Source organism: Cherax quadricarinatus, chromosome 64 (genome assembly GCF_038502225.1).
Source record: "Cherax quadricarinatus isolate ZL_2023a chromosome 64, ASM3850222v1, whole genome shotgun sequence".
Taxonomy (NCBI): domain Eukaryota; kingdom Metazoa; phylum Arthropoda; class Malacostraca; order Decapoda; family Parastacidae; genus Cherax; species Cherax quadricarinatus.
In genome coordinates this window covers 7,464,835-7,482,933 of record NC_091355.1, presented here as the reverse complement: position 1 = coordinate 7,482,933, position 18,099 = coordinate 7,464,835, and the positions used below count along the sequence as shown (strand labels likewise).

At 42.9% G+C, this 18,099-nt stretch overlaps 1 protein-coding gene across 5 annotated transcripts in view; it reads left to right on the top strand.

Annotated features, from left to right (window-relative positions):
• Kdm3 (Lysine demethylase 3) overlaps positions 1–18,099 on the top strand; it is a 1,464,865-nt gene that overhangs the window by 751,819 nt on the left and 694,947 nt on the right. For all 5 annotated transcript variants that reach the window (XM_070098742.1, XM_070098744.1, XM_070098743.1 and 2 more), the window contains 2 exons: positions 3,515–3,709; positions 6,634–6,718. In XM_070098742.1, coding sequence (XP_069954843.1) covers positions 3,515–3,709; positions 6,634–6,718 — 280 coding nt within the window. The remainder of the gene's footprint in view (positions 1–3,514; positions 3,710–6,633; positions 6,719–18,099) is intronic.

Sequence of the window (18,099 nt, the reverse complement as noted above, 5' to 3'; positions counted from 1 at the left end):
AGAATACTGAGGCCAGGGACCTGTACATCTAGAGTACTGAGGCCAGGGACCTGTACAGCCAGAGCACTGAGGCCAGGGACCTGTGCAGCCAGAGTACTGAGGCCAGGGACCTGTACAGCCAGAGCACTGAGACCAGGGGCCTGTACAGCCAGAGTATTGAGGCCAGGGACGTGCACAGCCAGAGTACTGAGGCCAGGGACGTGCACAGCCAGAGTACTGAGGCCAGGGACCTACACAGCCAGAGTACTGAGGCCAGGGACCTGCACAGCCAGAGTACTGAGGCCAGGGACCTGTACAGCCAGAGTACTGAGTGCAGAGGACCTGTACAGCCAGAGTACTGAGTGCAGAGGATTTGTACTGCCAGAGTACTGAGTGCAGAGGACCTGTACTGCCAGGGTACTGAGTGCAGAGGACCTGTACTGCCAGAGTACTGAGTGCAGAGGACCTGTACTGCCAGAGTACTGAGTGCAGAGGACCTGTACTGCCAGAGTACTGAGTGCAGAGGACCTGTACTGCCAGAGTACTGAGTGCAGAGGACCTGTACTGCCAGAGTACTGAGTGCAGAGGACCTGTACTGCCAGAGTACTGAGTGCAGAGGACCTGTACTGCCAGAGTACTGAGCGCAGAGGAACTGTACTGCCAGAGTACTGAGTGCAGAGGACCTGTACTGCCAGAGTACTGAGTGCAGAGGACCTGTACTGCCAGAGTACTGAGTGCAGAGGACCTGTACAGCCAGAGTACTGAGTGCAGAGGACCTGTACTGCCAGAGTACTGAGTGCAGAGGACCTGTACTGCTAGAGTACTGAGTGCAGAGGACCTGTACTGCCAGAGTACTGAGTGCAGAGGACGTATACTTTTCAAAATTGAATGCCAGTCGGCTTAGACTGAACCTTTCGCTCAGAGCAAAACGTTGGAATTACGCCTGTACTTCCAGAAAAATTCGTCATATTCCAGACAGCGAGTGAGGTTGAAAATAAACTGCAGCCTGGCGAGTGTGTCATCCCTGACAACTGCGTTGCGGAAGTCACATAGATTGAGGTCGTGGGAAGTTAGTGTGTGTAAGATTGGTGGGCAAGAACCTTCCCGTACCTGCTGCTTGCTTTAAATCACTGAAACACGTCAGAGGTGTTTATGCTTGCTTTAAAACATTAAAATACATGTTAGAGATGGTTGTGCTTGCTTTAAAACACATATTAGAGGTGGTTGTGCTTGTTTTAAAACACATATTAGAGATGCTTGTGCTTGCTTTAAAACACATGTTAGAGGTGGTTGTGCTTGCTTTAAACACATGTTAGAGGTGGTTGTGCTTGTTTTAAAACACGTGTTAGAGGTGGTTATGCTTGCTTTAAAACACGTGTTAGAGGTGGTTGTGCTTTCTTTAAAACACGTGTTAGAGGTGGTTGTGCTTGTTTTAAAACACATGTTAGAGGTGGTTATGCTTGCTTTAAAACACATGTTAGAGGTGGTTGTGCTTGCTTTAAAACACTGAAACACACGGCAGAGGTGCTTGTGTATGTGCCGGAGGAAGGAGGTTGTATAGAGATGTGTATAGAATTTAGCCAAGGATAACCCTGTTGAATCAGTGTGACTTACTCCTTGTAAGATGTATATAATAAAAAAAAAGCGCAATACCGTGACTGGGATAATACACCAATAACCCGCACACAGGAGAGAGACGCTTACGACGACGTTTCGGTCCAACTTGGACCATTTACAAAGTCACACTGTGACTTTGTAAATGTGCGGGTTATTGACATGTGTGTATAATCTCTATTGTTGGGAACGTTAGTGTATTGTTTGTTGGGAATGTTTGTTAGTGTGTTGTTTGTTGGGAATGTTTGTTAGTGTGTTGTTTGTTGGGAATGTTTGTTAGTGTGTTGTTTGTTGGGAATGTTTGTTAGTGTGTTGTTTGTTGGGAATGTTAGCGTGTTGTTGTGAACGTTAGTTAGTGTGTTGTTGTGAACGTTAGTTAGTGTGTTGTTTGTTGTGAACGTGTGATGCTTATCATTTAGTGTGAGAACATGTAATGTTTACCATGTAGTGTTAGAACGTGTGATGTTTACCATGTAGTGTTAGAACGTGTGATGTTTACCATGTAGTGTTAGAACGTGTGATGTTTACCATGTAGTGTTAGAACGTGTGATGTTTACCATGTAGTGTTAGAACGTGTGATGTTTACCATGTAGTGTTAGAACGTGTGATGTTTACCATATAGTGTTAGAAGGTGTGATGTTTACCATGTAGTGTTAGAATGTGTGATGTTTACCATGTAGTGTTAGAACGTGTGATGTTTACCATGTAGTGTGAGAACGTGTAATGTTTACAGAGGTGTTGTGTGTGTGCCAGTAAGACATTATTAACCCTCTGTTGACAGTGCAGCAAAGGTCATCCACCTCTGTTCTCTTATTGATCCCTCTGGCTCTTCCTGTTAGGAAGTGTTAGACCTTGCTTTTAGGAAGTATTAGAACTTAGTTTGGAAATATTAGACCTTACTGTTAGAAAAGTGCTAGAGCTTACTGTTAGAGGGTGCTAAATCTTGTTGTTAGGAAGTGTTAGACCTTGCTGTTAGGAAGGTAGTATCCCCGTGATGTTGTGAATAGTATTATTATTATTTTTTTTTTATTATCACACTGGCCGATTCCCACCAAGGCAGGGTGGCCCGAAAAAGAGAAACTTTCACCATCATTCACTCCATCACTGTCTTGCCAGAAGGGTGCTTTACACTACAGTTTTTAAACTGCAACATTAACACCCCTCCTTCAGAGTGCAGGCACTGTACTTCCCATCTCCAGGACTCAAGTCCGGCCTGCCGGTTTCCCTGAACCCCTTCATAAATGTTACTTTGCTCACACTCCAACAGCACGTCAAGTATTAAAAACCATTTGTCTCCATTCACTCCTATCAAACACGCTCACGCATGCCTGCTGGAAGTCCAAGCCCCTCGCATACAAAACCTCCTTTACCCCCTCTCGTTATACATTACACATTTGTTTCAAGATATCATAGATAATGAAATGTTCAACTGTAACTATACATACCGTCTTAAAACATAATATTATACATGTATGTATAACAGTGTTATTATGACTTAAGAAATCGTAATGACACGTGTTAAAAATAGGTTAAAACATGATGAAATGTGATACTTTTAACTCATTGTGTGACATGTTTTAATAATGACAATTTACGTTTATTTTTTACGCTGCAAATTTTGTTTGGAAATAGCATTTTTACATAATGTAAATCGTGTGTTTGTGATGGATATTTTACATGTCGTATTTACAAAGTAAATTACGTGTTTAAATATTACGTTCTTACATGAAGCATTTACAGTTAAAGCTGTGTGTTTGTAAATGACATTTGACATATTGTTTCTGAAGGATATTTTACATGTATTTACAATGTAAATTACGCGTTTAAAAGTTACTTTACATGACGTATTTACAGTGAAAACTGTTTGTAAATGACATTTTTATATGATGTAGTATTCACAGTGTAAATTCTGTTTGTACAGGAGGGTGACTGCGCGGGCGTGGGCGGGGAGGAGTGTCTGGAGGCGCTGCGGGCGTGGGTGGGCGAGCAGGATGGACAGAGGATTCTCCTCTCCACGCCCTCCGTCCTGGTGGGATTCAGAGTACAAGTTTACCGTGCTGAAGGTACCACTCAGTGGTACACGGCAGTCATCGTGGGCTACAATGATGCTACCAGAGTAAGTTACGTACATGTTGCGTCTCTGCTGCTGCTGCTGCTGCTGCTGATGCTGATGCTGATGCTGATGCTGCTGCTGCCGCTGCTGCTGCTGCTGCTGCTGCTGCTGCCGCTGCTGCCGCTGCTGCTGCTGCTGCTGCTGCTGCCGCTGCTGCCGCTGCTGCTGCTGCTGCTGCTGCTGCTGCTGCTGCTGCTGCTTGTCGTCGTCGTCTTCTCTTGTTGCTGCTGTTTGTCTTCTTCCTCTTCTGCTGCTGTTTGTCTTCTGTTGCTGCTTGTCTTCTTTCTCTTTCCACTTTTTCTTCTTTCTGCTTCTTTTTTCTTTTTTTTCTGCCTTTTCTTTCTTCTTCTTCTTCTTCTTCTTCTTCTTCTTCTTCTTCTTCTTCATACTTCAGATGAAGCTCATTAATTTAGCAGCCTGTAATACTCTCAGAAACTACCAATAAAAGCAGTGTTCAACATTTACTCAGGTCTTCCTGACATATTTGTAAACCCAAAGAACTTTGTGGCAGATGTGCTTCCAGTCTTTGGCAGCACTTGCATTTTGTAAACAAACTTTTTCAAGGACTAAAAGTCTTAAGTCAAAACTTCGGTCAAGACTTATTGATGAATATTTGCACAAGCTGCCACAAACATGGAACTTGATGTTAATGTTCGTTGTTACTAAGCTGCACCCTTAAAAACACATAAGAATCTTTGTTATAAGCTTATCCAATCGTAACATTAATTCATATGTGACTGAAGTATATTTCTCTATATTTATTATGACCTATTTTCTAGTGCAATTTAGCATTTTTAATAGTAAATCTCATTAACTGTAAATAGAGAGTAGAGATCAATTATAGCTACACTTTTACATTAATTTTTTAGTTATTAAAAATTATGATTATTAATGAAATTATTTAGTCTGGAAGAGAGGCGTTGATTTTGATTTTGTTATTTTGGTTTACGTTTGTTATTAATACAGAGATAACTCGCACTTGTGTAGAATGGTCAGGGACCACTTATGTAGAATGGTCAGGGACCACTTATGTAGAATGGTCAGGGACCACTTATGTAGAAAGGTCAGGGACCACTTATGTAGAAAGTCAGGGACCACTTATGTAGAATGGTCAGGGACCACTTATGTAGAATGGTCAGGGACCACTTATGTAGAAAGGTCAGGGACCACTTATGTAGAAAGGTCAGGGACCACTTATGTAGAATGGTCAGGGACCACTTATGTAGAATGGTCAGGGACCACTTATGTAGAAAGGTCAGGGACCACTTATGTAGAAAGGTCAGGGACCACTTACGTAGAAAGGTCAGGGACCACTTATGTAGAAAGGTCAGGGACCACTTATGTAGAAAGGTCAGGGACCACTTACGTAGAAAGGTCAGGGACCACTTACGTAGAAAGGTCAGGGACCACTTATGTAGAAAGGTCAGGGACCACTTATGTAGAAAGGTCAGGGACCACTTACGTAGAAAGGTCAGGGACCACTTACGTAGAAAGGTCAGGGACCACTTATGTAGAAAGGTCAGGGACCACTTATGTAGAATGGTCAGGGACCACTTATGTAGAAAGGTCAGGGACCACTTATGTAGAATGGTCAAGGACCACTTATGTAGAAAGGTCAGGGACCACTTATGTAGAAAGGTCAGGGACCACTTATGTAGAAAGGTCAGGGACCACTTATGTAGAAAGGTCAGGGACCACTTATGTAGAATGGTCAGGGACCACTTATGTAGAATGGTCAGGGACCACTTATGTAGAAAGGTCAGGGACCACTTATGTAGAAAGGTCAGGGACCACTTATGTAGAATGGTCAGGGACCACTTATGTAGAATGGTCAGGGACCACTTATGTAGAAAGGTCAGGGACCACTTATGTAGAAAGGTCAGGGACCACTTATGTAGAAAGGTCAGGGACCACTTATGTAGAAAGGTCAGGGACCACTTATGTAGAAAGGTCAGGGACCACTTACGTAGAAAGGTCAGGGACCACTTACGTAGAAAGGTCAGGGACCACTTATGTAGAAAGGTCAGGGACCACTTATGTAGAAAGGTCAGGGACCACTTACGTAGAAAGGTCAGGGACCACTTATGTAGAAAGGTCAGGGACCACTTACGTAGAAAGGTCAGGGACCACTTATGTAGAAAGGTCAGGGACCACTTACGTAGAAAGGTCAGGGACTTTTCAACTAATAGACTGAAATTCAGCTGAAAACTGATTATGACAAAAAATACAGATTCAGGAAAAAATGGGGTTTCCTTGTATTGCCTTAGTGTTTTATGATGCCAGTATTAAAATCATCGTTAGTGAGTTGTAACAGTGATAATATTAGTGAGGAAGGATCACACAGTGAAGATGTAGTGTGGTGGTAATACTTGTGCAACATTTAGGTCTCCTTATTCTGGAAACGTTTCGCTATCCAGTGGCTTCTTCAGTCCGGTACAGGTAGATCTGTTTGTGACTTTATGAAGCCCACTGTGTGGACGAAACGTAGTCAATAAAGGATCTTATTATATTGCATTTGTGTTAATTTTACCATCTATACAGAGAACGGTGGTAGAATAAAGATACCTAAATGTTGGACAAGTGTCCCATTTATTAAGTTGTCAGTTTTCTAAACCATATATTAAAAAAAATGTAGTATGGTGTACACAGGTGTGTGTGTGTGTGTGTGTGTGAGTGTAGCAACAGTAATATATATATATATATATAACATTATCTCGCAGTTCACAGCAGGACGCTGGAGTCTGGCTAGGTGGATAAAGTACTGTGTAATCTGATGCCGAGTTTGCAGGCTCGAATCCTGCTGTGGACTGAGAGATAATGTTTATATACATATTTTTGTTATTGGGTTTGGGTTTGAGAAAGCCCTGCCTTAATATGGGCCAGTAGGCCTGCTGCAGTGTTCCTCCATTCTTTTGTTCTTATTACAGGAGTTGACAGTGACAGATGACACTGTACTGGAGGAACACTCAGAGGACCCCAGCTTGGTGCAGATCAGACTCATTGGTGAGGGAGGTGAGTACCATTCTCAGTAAATCTTTTATTTATTCATGGACGACTCATTGCTGAGGGGAAGGGGTGAGTACCCTCATGAATCATTCCCTCAGGCGAAGAATATTCTCTCTCAGATTTTCATATATTAATTCAAGAGAAGCGTGTATTCACATAATTCTGTATCTCGCTCATCTTTTCACTAATTCACTCTTGACTCATCTGTGGCGAAAATGAGTATCTACAGGGTAGTATTTCACTCATTTTTTCATTTACTCACCATTTTAGGTGATCGGTATGACCACCTCAGATACTATTTTCTCCAAGGTTGATGAACTGATTACATCATCTTTACTTCGCTGCTTCTCCTGTTGACTCTTTATTTGACTGAAGAAGCCTACTGTGTAGGAAAAACTTTTCAACAATAAAGACACCCAACTGTTGCACATGTCGCGACGCAGGCAGCCCGCTGAGTCTAACAACACACCGTTGCTACCATGGAGGCCGCGCCCTGCTGTTGACCACACTGCGTCAAGGATGGTGGTGGTGACCACTGTGCCTGGGCTGTATATCTTTATAGATTTTAATAGTATTTACGATTGTCTGCAAATTAATTGGGAAAGAAGCAAATTTTGTAATTACCTCATAATATACCTTGGTCTCCTGCTTGAATAATGTAGTTTGGGCTCTTTTCTTTTCAGGAGAGTTTGCTACCTACTTCTGGCAACCATCCAGCTGTGGTGTTACCCTGTAACTCTCGTCAGTGCTACAACAGCTGTTGTTCTGCATGGCTATTCCTGCAAGCATGCTCTATGAATGAATGTCGTTTTTGCCAAATTATCCCCTTCAGTTCATGATTACTGTTGAAATTCATGATGGATGTTACACCTAGGAAGCGTGCAAGTATTGTAGCTCTTAGAAATCATGATTTAAGTATCAGACAGATCACCGAAAATTTGAGCGTACCAAAGTCCTCTGTTGGTCGGATTCTGAAGAGAGTTGACAACACTGGTGATTGTGGAGCGCTGCATCGTGGAAGATGTGGAAGAAAACTCAAGACAACACCTCACGGTGTGAAGGAGCTGACGTAAATGTTGCTTCTTCAACTGTTGACGAAGGCTCCTTGAAGTTGGCAGAACTGCCAGAAAGACGGTAAAGAAACAGTTATTGACTGCTGCTTTGTTGAAGAAAAAACGGCAGCGGTGGGAACTCGATCATAAGGGATGGACGACAGATGAATGGAGAAAAGTTATATTTTCAGATGAGCATTTTGAAGTGCGTGGGTACATATTAGTGATAGTGAGATGGAGCAGAGAAACTCTTCGGAGTGAACACATTCAACAAGCGCCAGAACATTCACTTAAAAAGTTTTACTGCTAAAGGCGCTGGACGGCTTGTTATTGTTGAAGGGAACGATGAACACTGACAAATACAAGGCGATCCTGGCAATTCACTTGCTTCCCATTGTGGATGGAGATTTTCCTGATGGAGAAGGTATTTTCCGGCAGGATCTTACTCCATGCCACACTTCCAGACAAATGCTGACATTCTTCGAAGAGAGGGTTCAGCGTTCTAAATTGGTCTGGAAACTCTCCTGACTTCAATCCAATTGAGAATCATTGGGTAATAACCAAACGCAGGATCACGAAACAGGATTGTTCAACTATGGAGAAGCTAAATGCTGTTATTAGGACCTGGTGCCACTATGACAAACTTGCAAAAATGTGTTCAACGTCAGTTAATTCTATGCCGCAGCGTGTAGCACTGCTTATAAAAGCAAAGAATGGTCATATCTCCTATTAAATCAATTATTTGTCATATCATTGCAGTGTATTTTTTAAATAAATGTTAATTTTCTAAAAATAATGTCTTATCTCATTACTGTGCCAATTAATATACACACAACTATAGATTTAGATCTTAGATATTAACCCCAGGATGTATTTAAGTATTTTTCATCTATTTGTGTTGTCAGGTGTGCTTTGTTTGCAGCGAGAAACCAAATTTAAAGAGTTGTTGGAGTTTTATGGCTAACTCGCCATGGGTTTAAATCCCACCTGTTCCGTGGTTTGAGTCGTTGCTTAATTCGTAAGGAAAAATCTGGAGGCTGGTCATAATGTTACCAGGTGGTCAGTGACTCATTAAGAACCTGGTATAAGGTTGTACAGGATGTACTGATACCGTAAATATGTGGAACAAACTTGAGTTTGAGTTTGAGAAAAACTTGCTTAGTATAGGCCAGTAGGCAGGCTACAGTGTTCCTCCTTTCTTATATTCTTATGACATTAAAGAAAAATCTCACTACAAGTGGCTTCTTCAGTCCTAATACAGAGACATCTATAGTGATAATGGTATAAATACCGACAAGATGATCAAGACGCATATGTTCAACAGTAAAGATACCCAATTGTTGCACATGTCTTAATTCCAAAACAGTTGCGCATGTCTTAATTACAGAAACAGTTGCACATGTCTTAATTACAGAAACAGTTGCGCATGTCTTAATTACAGAAACAGTTGCGCATGTCTTAATTACAGAAACAGTTGCGCATGTCTTAATTACAGAAACAGTTGCGCATGTCTTAATTACAGAAACAGTTGCGCATGTCTTAATCACAGAAACAGTTGCGCATGTCTTAATCACAGAAACAGTTGCACATGTCTTAATCACAGAAACAGTTGCGCATGTCTTAATCACAGAAACATCTGTTTAGGACTGAAGAAGCTACTGTTGACGATACATTTCCTTCATTAAATCCCATAAATGTACATAGTGTTTTTTCCACTGTATCTTATAGTATGTTTCAATGTTTAGATAATTGTGTCCTTGGCTCAAGGTCACCCCGAGACGGGTTTAGTGCGTGTGTGTGGTTAGTGATTGAGGTTATAGTTCACTGTGTTGGCTCTGATTGATAGCCTGCAGGTGGGACTCATTATATATTCAGGTCACTCAAGTCGTGTGTGAAAAGGTAGGTACTGTGTTATTGTGGTCCAGTGTGTTTATTAACCTTGGTCTCGGGTACTGTGGTCCAGTGTGTTTATTAACCTTGGTCTCGGGTACTGTGGTCCAGTGTGTTTATTAACACTGGTCTGAGATACAGACAAGACGTGATCACTGACCCCTTCTCTCATGCGTGAAGATTCCCACGTTTAAAACCCTTTCCTTAAGGCCGGGATAAGTATTAAATCTTACTGTAATAATGTTGGTAGAATTATCGACAATATGTTAGGTAAAAGGACATAAATGCAACTAATGCGACATTTTATTGTGGCAACGTTTCGCTCTCCAGGAGCTTTGTCAAGCCGTTACAGACAATACAAGGACACCTCACTCTGTACCAACATATACCCCTCTAGGTCCCTGCATTCATCACATTGTTTGTAAGGGGCTTGACAAAGCTCTTGGAGAGCGAAACGTTGCCTCTATAATATGTCGCATTAGTTGCGCTTGTGTCCTTTTACCCAACATTAAATCTTACTGCACTATAGTCTATGCTTCCAGTTCCCACGACATTTTATCCACTTGCTAAGTGTTTCGGATACGTCCTCTTAGAAAAAAAAAATTACAACTCTTGCGAATTTTTGAGACTAAGAGGAACAGGTTCGTGTGCTGAGAGGGAGGAATGTTTGGGTGTGTAAGCCAGCCGGTTGTTGACTGCTGCGGACTTTATAAGACGTTCAGGAAGATGGAGGGAGTCTTGCCAACCAACAGAATATAAGAACATAAGAATGGAGGAACACTGCAGCAGGCCTACTGGCTCATACAAAGCAGTAGGTAAATGTGTTAGATAAGACACATATGCAACAGTTAGACAACTTTATTCCGAAACGTTTCGCCTACACAGTAGGCTTCTTCAGTCGAATACAGAAAGTAGGCAGGAACAGTAGAGATGTGAAGACGATGTAATCAGTCCATCACCCTTAAAGTCGTAGAATTTGAGGTTGTCAGTCCCTCGGCCTGGAGAAGTTCAGTTCCATAGTCCATAGTTCCTGACTATGGAACTGAACTTCTCCAGGCCGAGGGACTGACAACCTCAAATTCTACGACTTTAAGGGTGATGGACTGATTACATCGTCTTCACATCTCTACTGTTCCTGCCTACTTTCTGTATTCGACTGAAGAAGCCTACTGTGTAGGCGAAACGTTTCGGAATAAAGTTGTCTAACTGTTGCATATGTGTCTTATCTAACAACCTGTCGGTATTGTATACCATTTTGATGTTCAGTAGGTAAATGGTTCAGAGAACCGGCAAGTTGATAAATTAGACACCTGTGCAACACATGGGTATCTTTATTGAGGGAACGTTTCGCCACACACTGGCTTCATCAGTCCAATACAAAAGCAGAAAGGTGTAAGGAGAGGAGGAGTTTAAGGTAATCAGTCCCTCAGCCTGGAATCGATGTGTTCAGTCCATCAGTCTTGTAGAAAGTACAGCAAATGTTGGGAAAAGTGGCTTATATACTGTCGGGTAAGTTGAAGCAGGAGGAGGCGAGATCACAGTGGAACCATCCACTAGCGTCAGTAGGTCTTGTGAATATCGTCTTCACATCTCTACTGTTCCTGCCTACTTTCTGTATTCGACTGAAGAAGCCTACTGTGTAGGCGAAACGTTTCGGAATAAAGTTGCCTAACTGTTGCCTATGCGTCTTACCCACCTACCAGTCAGTAGGTCTTCGTACAAAGGATGGACAAGCGTTGAAGAATTCATTGTATCAAGATCCCATGATGTTGCAGTGCAGTGTCAAGCTGTCGGTTTTCAAAACCATTTATCAGAAAGCCACTAGTGAAAGTAGGTTTGTCTATAGATTAGACAAGTGTCTCTAGATCCCAAGATGTTGCTGTGTCTGACACTGTGTGCATAAATGGTTTACAAAAGCGACAGGTGTCTCATTTATCAACTTGTCGGTTTTGTAGACCGACTAGTGGCTTTGTTCGCTGGTGACACCGGCTACAACTGCTCCACTTCATCTGTCATCAGTACAGAAGCTCTGTCTCCGCGAATATGTTGCACTTTTGTCAAGATTGATGGATTGAACGCATCGACTCTAAGCCTGAGGGACTGATTACCTCAAACTCTTCATCTTCCACCTTTTTTTTTCCAGTGGACTGAAAAAGCCACTGTGTGGCGAAACGTTTCTAGAAGAAAGATACCCAAATGTTGCAAAAGTCTCTCATTTATCAACTTGTCGGTTTTTGTAAACCATTTATTCACAATAGGTTGGGCAAAAGTTTTTGTTAGTGGGTTTGAGAAAGACCTGCCTAGTATGGGGAATAGTCCAGCTGCAGTGTTCTTCCTGTCTTATGTTTTTATGAGTGAGTTGAACCTAACTAGCTTGGGCTAGTAGGCCTGCTATAGTGCTCTTTCTTTTGTTTTTATATAAAGCCGTAAAACTAAATGTTTACTGGGACAAGTTTCGCTCAGTGTGGAGCTTTATCAAGTCATGACTTGTCTCAGAGATTGACGACCATCGATTGCTAGCGCACTCAGCTCACACACTGAGGTCCGTGGTTTGATCCCCGGTACGGGTGGAAACGTTAGGACGTGTTTCCTTAGGACCCCTGCAATCCATGTTCACCTATCAGTAAAATAGGTACCTGGGTGTTAGTTGTAATAATGTTGGTAGAATTACCGACAACATGTCAAGTAAAAGGACACAAGTTCAACTAATGTGGCAACGTTACAGCTTGATAAAGCTCCTGGAGAGCGAAACGTTGCCACAATAAAGTGTCACATTAGTTGCACTTGTGTCCTTTTACTTTACATGGGTGTTAGTTGAGTGGTGTGGGTCGCATCCTAGGGACAAAATTGACCCAATTTGCCCAAAATGCTCTACATAACAAATGGCTTTCTGTATAGTATATCACTGAGGACATCTCCACAACCTTCTTAACTACTGCTGACCTGTTCCTCGGGTATGACCTACTTCCGCTAGGGAATCCCGACTACCAATGACAATGTCTTCGTCTGCTGTACGTCCCTCGCTCCACTGACGTCGGTATATAAGTGCCAATCTTTATGCCTGCGCTTAAGATTTTTTAAACCTACGGTGATCTTCAGCAGCTCCAAGGCTGAGGGACTGATTACCTCATCTTTTGTATATGGTTCTACTGTCTTCCGATTATGTCCTTGAATTTGTATTGATAAAGCCACTGCATTGATAAAGCCACTTGTATTGATAAAGCCACTGCATTGATAAAGCCACTTGTATTGATAAAGCCACTGGTCTACAATAAAATTACCCAGATGTTGCATATGTGTCTAATTTTCATCATGTCATTAATGTCAGCTAAGCCTGTATACCTTATAAACAAACCATACCACGGGCGGGGTTAGAATCCGCGATCACAGAGTCTCAAAACTCCAGACCGTCGCGTTAGCCACCGGGTCAGCTAGCCATAAGATTCATTCAACTAGGTACATTTATATACCATAGGAAGGTTAGCACAGGCACCACTGTGACCACAAATGTAAGTTTTTACAGACGAATCTCCAGCTAGCGTGGCCGTGACGAACTCTAGCTCAAGTCCCCTCAAAGCCGTTAACGAAATCGTAATGACACGATTGCAAATAAACCATACCACGGGCGGGGATAGAACCCGCCCGTGGGTGAGTCATGTTAACGGCTTTGAGGGGACTTGAGCTAGAGTTTGTCACGGCCACGCTAGCTGGAGATTCGTCTGTAAAAATTTACATTTGTGGTCACATTGGTGCCTATGTTAACCTTCCTATGGTGTATAAATATACCTAGTTGGAAGAATCTTATTATGGCTAGCTGGCCCAGTGAGGGTGTGGAGTTTTGTGAGACTCTGATCGCGGGTTCTATCCCCGTCCGTGGTATGGTTTATTTGCAATCGTGTTATTACGATTTCGTGAGTCTGTATACCTTGTATCATGTAGCCGTTACGGTAACAGCTTGACAGAGCTCTTGGAGAGCGAAACGTTGCCACAATAAAATATCGCATTAGTTGCACTTGTGTCCTTTTTCCTAAAATGTTGTCAGTAATTCTGCTCACTCACTACATTATGCTGTACAGAGCGAAACGTTGTCCCAGTAATAGCTATTGAAACTTGTCTCAGTTTTCGTACCGAGGTAGTTGACTACCCGACGCGACTAGTGGCCACCCGACTCGTCCGGAAGCCACCCGACTTCTTCCTATTTGCTTATTTGTCGTCTCTTTCTCCTCTTCTTTCTTCTCACTATAACCTTATGACTTACCTCCTCTTCCGTATTGTCATCAAGTTTACACTGTAAAGACACACCCACACACGCCAGGAGCTGTGAATCGACCTCTACAACTAGGACTAGGTGAGTACACACACACACACACACACACACACACAGTATTTCTTCAGTCATAGAGTTGTCAGGAAGTGGAATAGTCTGGACAGTGATGTAGTGGAGGCAGGAACCATACATAGTTTTAAGACGAAGTTTGATAAAGCTCGTGAAGCAAGGAGAGAGAGGACCTAGTAGCGATCAGTGGAGAGGCGGGGCCAGGAACTATGACTCGACTCCTGCAACCACAAATAGGTGAGTACATACACACATACACCTTAGCAAGGAATCGTTCAAGATTCTGTACACCGTGTACGTCAGGCCCATATTGGAGTATGCAGTGCCGGTATGGAACTCACACCTGGACATGCACGTCAAGAAATTAGAGAAAGTGCAAAGGTTTGCAACAAGACTAGTCCAGGAGCTAAGGGGTATATCCTACGAGGAGAGGTTAAGGAAACTCAATCTGACGACACTGGAAGACAGGAAAGTTAAGGGGACGTGATAACGACATATGAAATACGGAGAATTGACAAGGTGGATAGGGACAGAATGTTTCAGAGATGGAGCACAGCAACAAGGGGTTACAACTGAAAGTTGAAGACTCAGATGAATCACAGGGATGTTAGGAAGTATTTTTCAGCCATAAAGTTGTCAGGAAGTAGAACAATCTGGATAGTGATGTAGTGGAGGCAGGATCCATAAATAGCTTTAAGAGATACTACAAAGCTCATGGAGCAGGGAGACAATGGACCTAGTAGCGACCAACAAAGAGGCGGGACCAGGAGCTGTGAATCGACCCCTGCAACCACAAATAGGTGAGTACACAGGGCGAGTACATTGTCTCACAGGTGTGGTAGTATTACGTGCTTGGTGCCCCCCCCCCAGGTGTAGCGCACAGTACGCTTCTACTGCGTAATTAACTTTAAGTCGTTCGTAGAAGTCTTAATAGATAATTCAGTTTTTTTGTGTGTGTGTGTGGTGCTCTGTTATCATGCCCTGTAACCCCGCGTTCTTCCCTGTAACTTTATGATGTATTGTAGCGAGAATGGTGGTAGTGGTGATGGTGGTGGTAGTGATAGTAGTGGTGGTGATGGGGCGGTGGTGGTGATAGTGGGGGTGGTGGTAGTGATAGTAGTGGTGGTGATGGGGTGGTAGTGGTGATAGTGGTGGTGGTGGTGATGGGATGGGGATGGTAGTGGTGGTGATGGTGGTAGTGATAGTAGTGGTAGTGATGGTGATGGGGTGGTGGTAGTGATAGTTGTGGTGGTGATGGGGATGGTAGTGGTGTTGAAGGGGTGGTGGTAGTGATAGTAGTGGTGGTGATGGGGGTGGTAGTGGTGGTGATGGGGATGGTGGTGGTAGTTGTATTAGTGGTGGTGGTAGTGATAGTAGTGGTGGTGATGGGGTGGTAGTATTAGTGATATTATTGGTGGTGCTGGGGTGGTAGTGATAGTAGTGGTGGTGGTGGTAGTGGTTGTGGTGGTGGTAGTGATTGTAGTGGTGGTGCTGGGGTGGTGGTGGTGGTGGTTGTGGTAGTGGTGATTGTGGTGGTAGTGGTGGGATGTAGCATCACCTTTAAGTTGACCTGGTTGTCTTGCTAAGCTTCCCGAGCTCAACAATACGCATTAAATACACTTACTTGGGAGGGAGAGGAACCCAGGCTCTAAGGTGGGTCGACCTTTGTTCCAAGGTGAAAGAGGTGGAGAGTGTTCTAAATTATAACCTTAGGTTCCCACCTGCCACTGCTTCCTATTTTATATCAACACTGGCTATCTTACATGTAGCAAGCACTGGCTATCTTACATGTACCAGACACTGGCTATCTTACATGTACCAGACACTGGCTATCTTACATGTACCAGACACTGGCTATCTTACATGTACCAGACACTGGCTATCTTACATGTACCAGACACTGGCAAACTTACCTCTACTCCCACTCTTTATCACGTAACAAGTAACTCCAGCTGCTGAACCCGTAGTGGAATAATGCTTGACGATATCCTCATCACCTTACTGGAAGTTTCCCAGCTCACTCATACATGTTATTACCTCATGTATGTGACTCGTCATGTGTGGCGGTATATGACAGGTAAACTAAGTTAGCTTTTGTTCCCTGTCATGTGTGGTGGTATATGACAGGTAAACTAAGCTAGCTTTTGTTCCCTGTCATGTGTGGTGGTATATGACAGGTAAACTAAGCTAGCTTTTGTTCCCTGTCATGTGTGGTGGTATATGACAGGTAAACTAAGCTAGCTTTTGTTCCCTGTCATGTGTGGTGGTATATGACAGGTAAACTAAGCTAGCTTTTGTTCCCTGTCATGTGTGGTGGTATATGACAGGTAAACTAAGCTAGCTTTTGTTCCCTGTCATGTGTGGTGGTATATGACAGGTAAACTAAGCTAGCTTTTGTTCCCTGTCATGTGTGGTGGTATATGACAGGTAAACTAAGCTAGCTTTTGTTCCCTGTCATGTGTGGTGGTATATGACAGGTAAACTAAGCTAGCTTTTGTTCCCGCTGTGTGACTGTCATAGAGAGTAACAGCACACTGCTAGTCTACCTCTTTTGTTTAATTTAAAAAAAATGCCTAGATTGGCCGCTGTAGCTGAAACTTGAGTTATATCTCAGCGGTTTATTTTTTTTTTTTTTTACCTGTTTGAGCGTTAACTGCTTCTTATTCCGTTTTTTACTTGTTTTAACATTAACACCGTCACAAGATAGTGAGGAACAATGTCTGACGACTGTTGTCCTCTATCGTAAGTCTACAGATTTATTTTTTCCGCGATATTTTCAGGTTTTCTTAGAGTTGTCAAACCCTTTCAGTGAGTTTTTTTCATTTGATTCGTTAGATTATTAGTCTTTAATAACTTGTCGGAGAGACCAGGAAAAAAATGAAACGTGCCGGATCAACCAGGCTGTGATGAATATGTGGGCCAGTGGGTCAGTAGTGATACACGTGTAATAGTAATTAAAATGTAATAAATAGTTTAGAACACCGACAAGTTGAAGAATAAGACACTTCTGTAACTGGACTGATGAAGCCGCTGTGGCGCACGTGTCCTCAGTAAAGATTCCCATATGTTGCATAACTGTCTCATTCTTCAGTAATTCAAATACCATTTATATACAGCCTCTATTGCCAGCCATGACGTCACGGACTCCCGTGCGCCCTGGGCATGCGCCGTGACGTCGAAGGACAGAGAGTCCGTTAACCCTGAGGCCAGGAAGACGCGGACAGGCTGGGCTTAGGAATAATATATATTTATTTACTACAAGTACATGTACAAGGTATACAGTCCTAGCTGACATCAATAACATACTACTATATAGAAAGCCCCTTGTTATGCTGAGCATTTCGGGTAAATTAGGTCAGTTTTGTCCCAGGATGCGACCCACACCAGTCGACTAACACCCAGGTACCCATTTTAATGATGGGTGGACATAGACAACCGGTGTAAGGAAACACGTCCAATGTTTGCACCCCTTCGCCGGGAATCGAACCCGGACCCTCGCCGTGTGAAGCGAGAGCCCTGACAAGTGGGTCACAAGCAAGCACCAGACAAGCCTGGTCCAAGGCCGGGCTCCGGGAATAGAAAAAATCTCAAAACCCATCAAAGGTATGCTAGTATATATTTTAATTTTGATGAAAATTTTTTAATTTCCTAAAAGATGTTTGAAAAAAAAATGACAATATTGCTGGTTATCAAGTGTTTTTTTATTTCATAGACGCAAAACACACACACACACACACACACACACACACACACACACACACACACACACACACACACACACACACACACACACACACACACACACACAGTTTTCTATACCGCTGTGTTTCTCAGAATTGATTAATGAAGTAGTTTTTTTTTTACCATTAGTTTCATTGAGTTTTGGTATTGTGTTGCTGACGTGACGTTACTTACGTAAAGTTAACGTTACTGACGCAGGGTTGTCGTTACTGACGTAAAGTTAACGTTACTGACGCAGGGTTGTCGTTACTTACGTAGAATTGACGTTACTGACGCAGGGTTGTCGTTACTTACGTAGAGTTGACGTTACTGACGCAGGGTTGTCGGCACATGTTAAGGGCTTCCTGAAGTATATATACACAAGTATA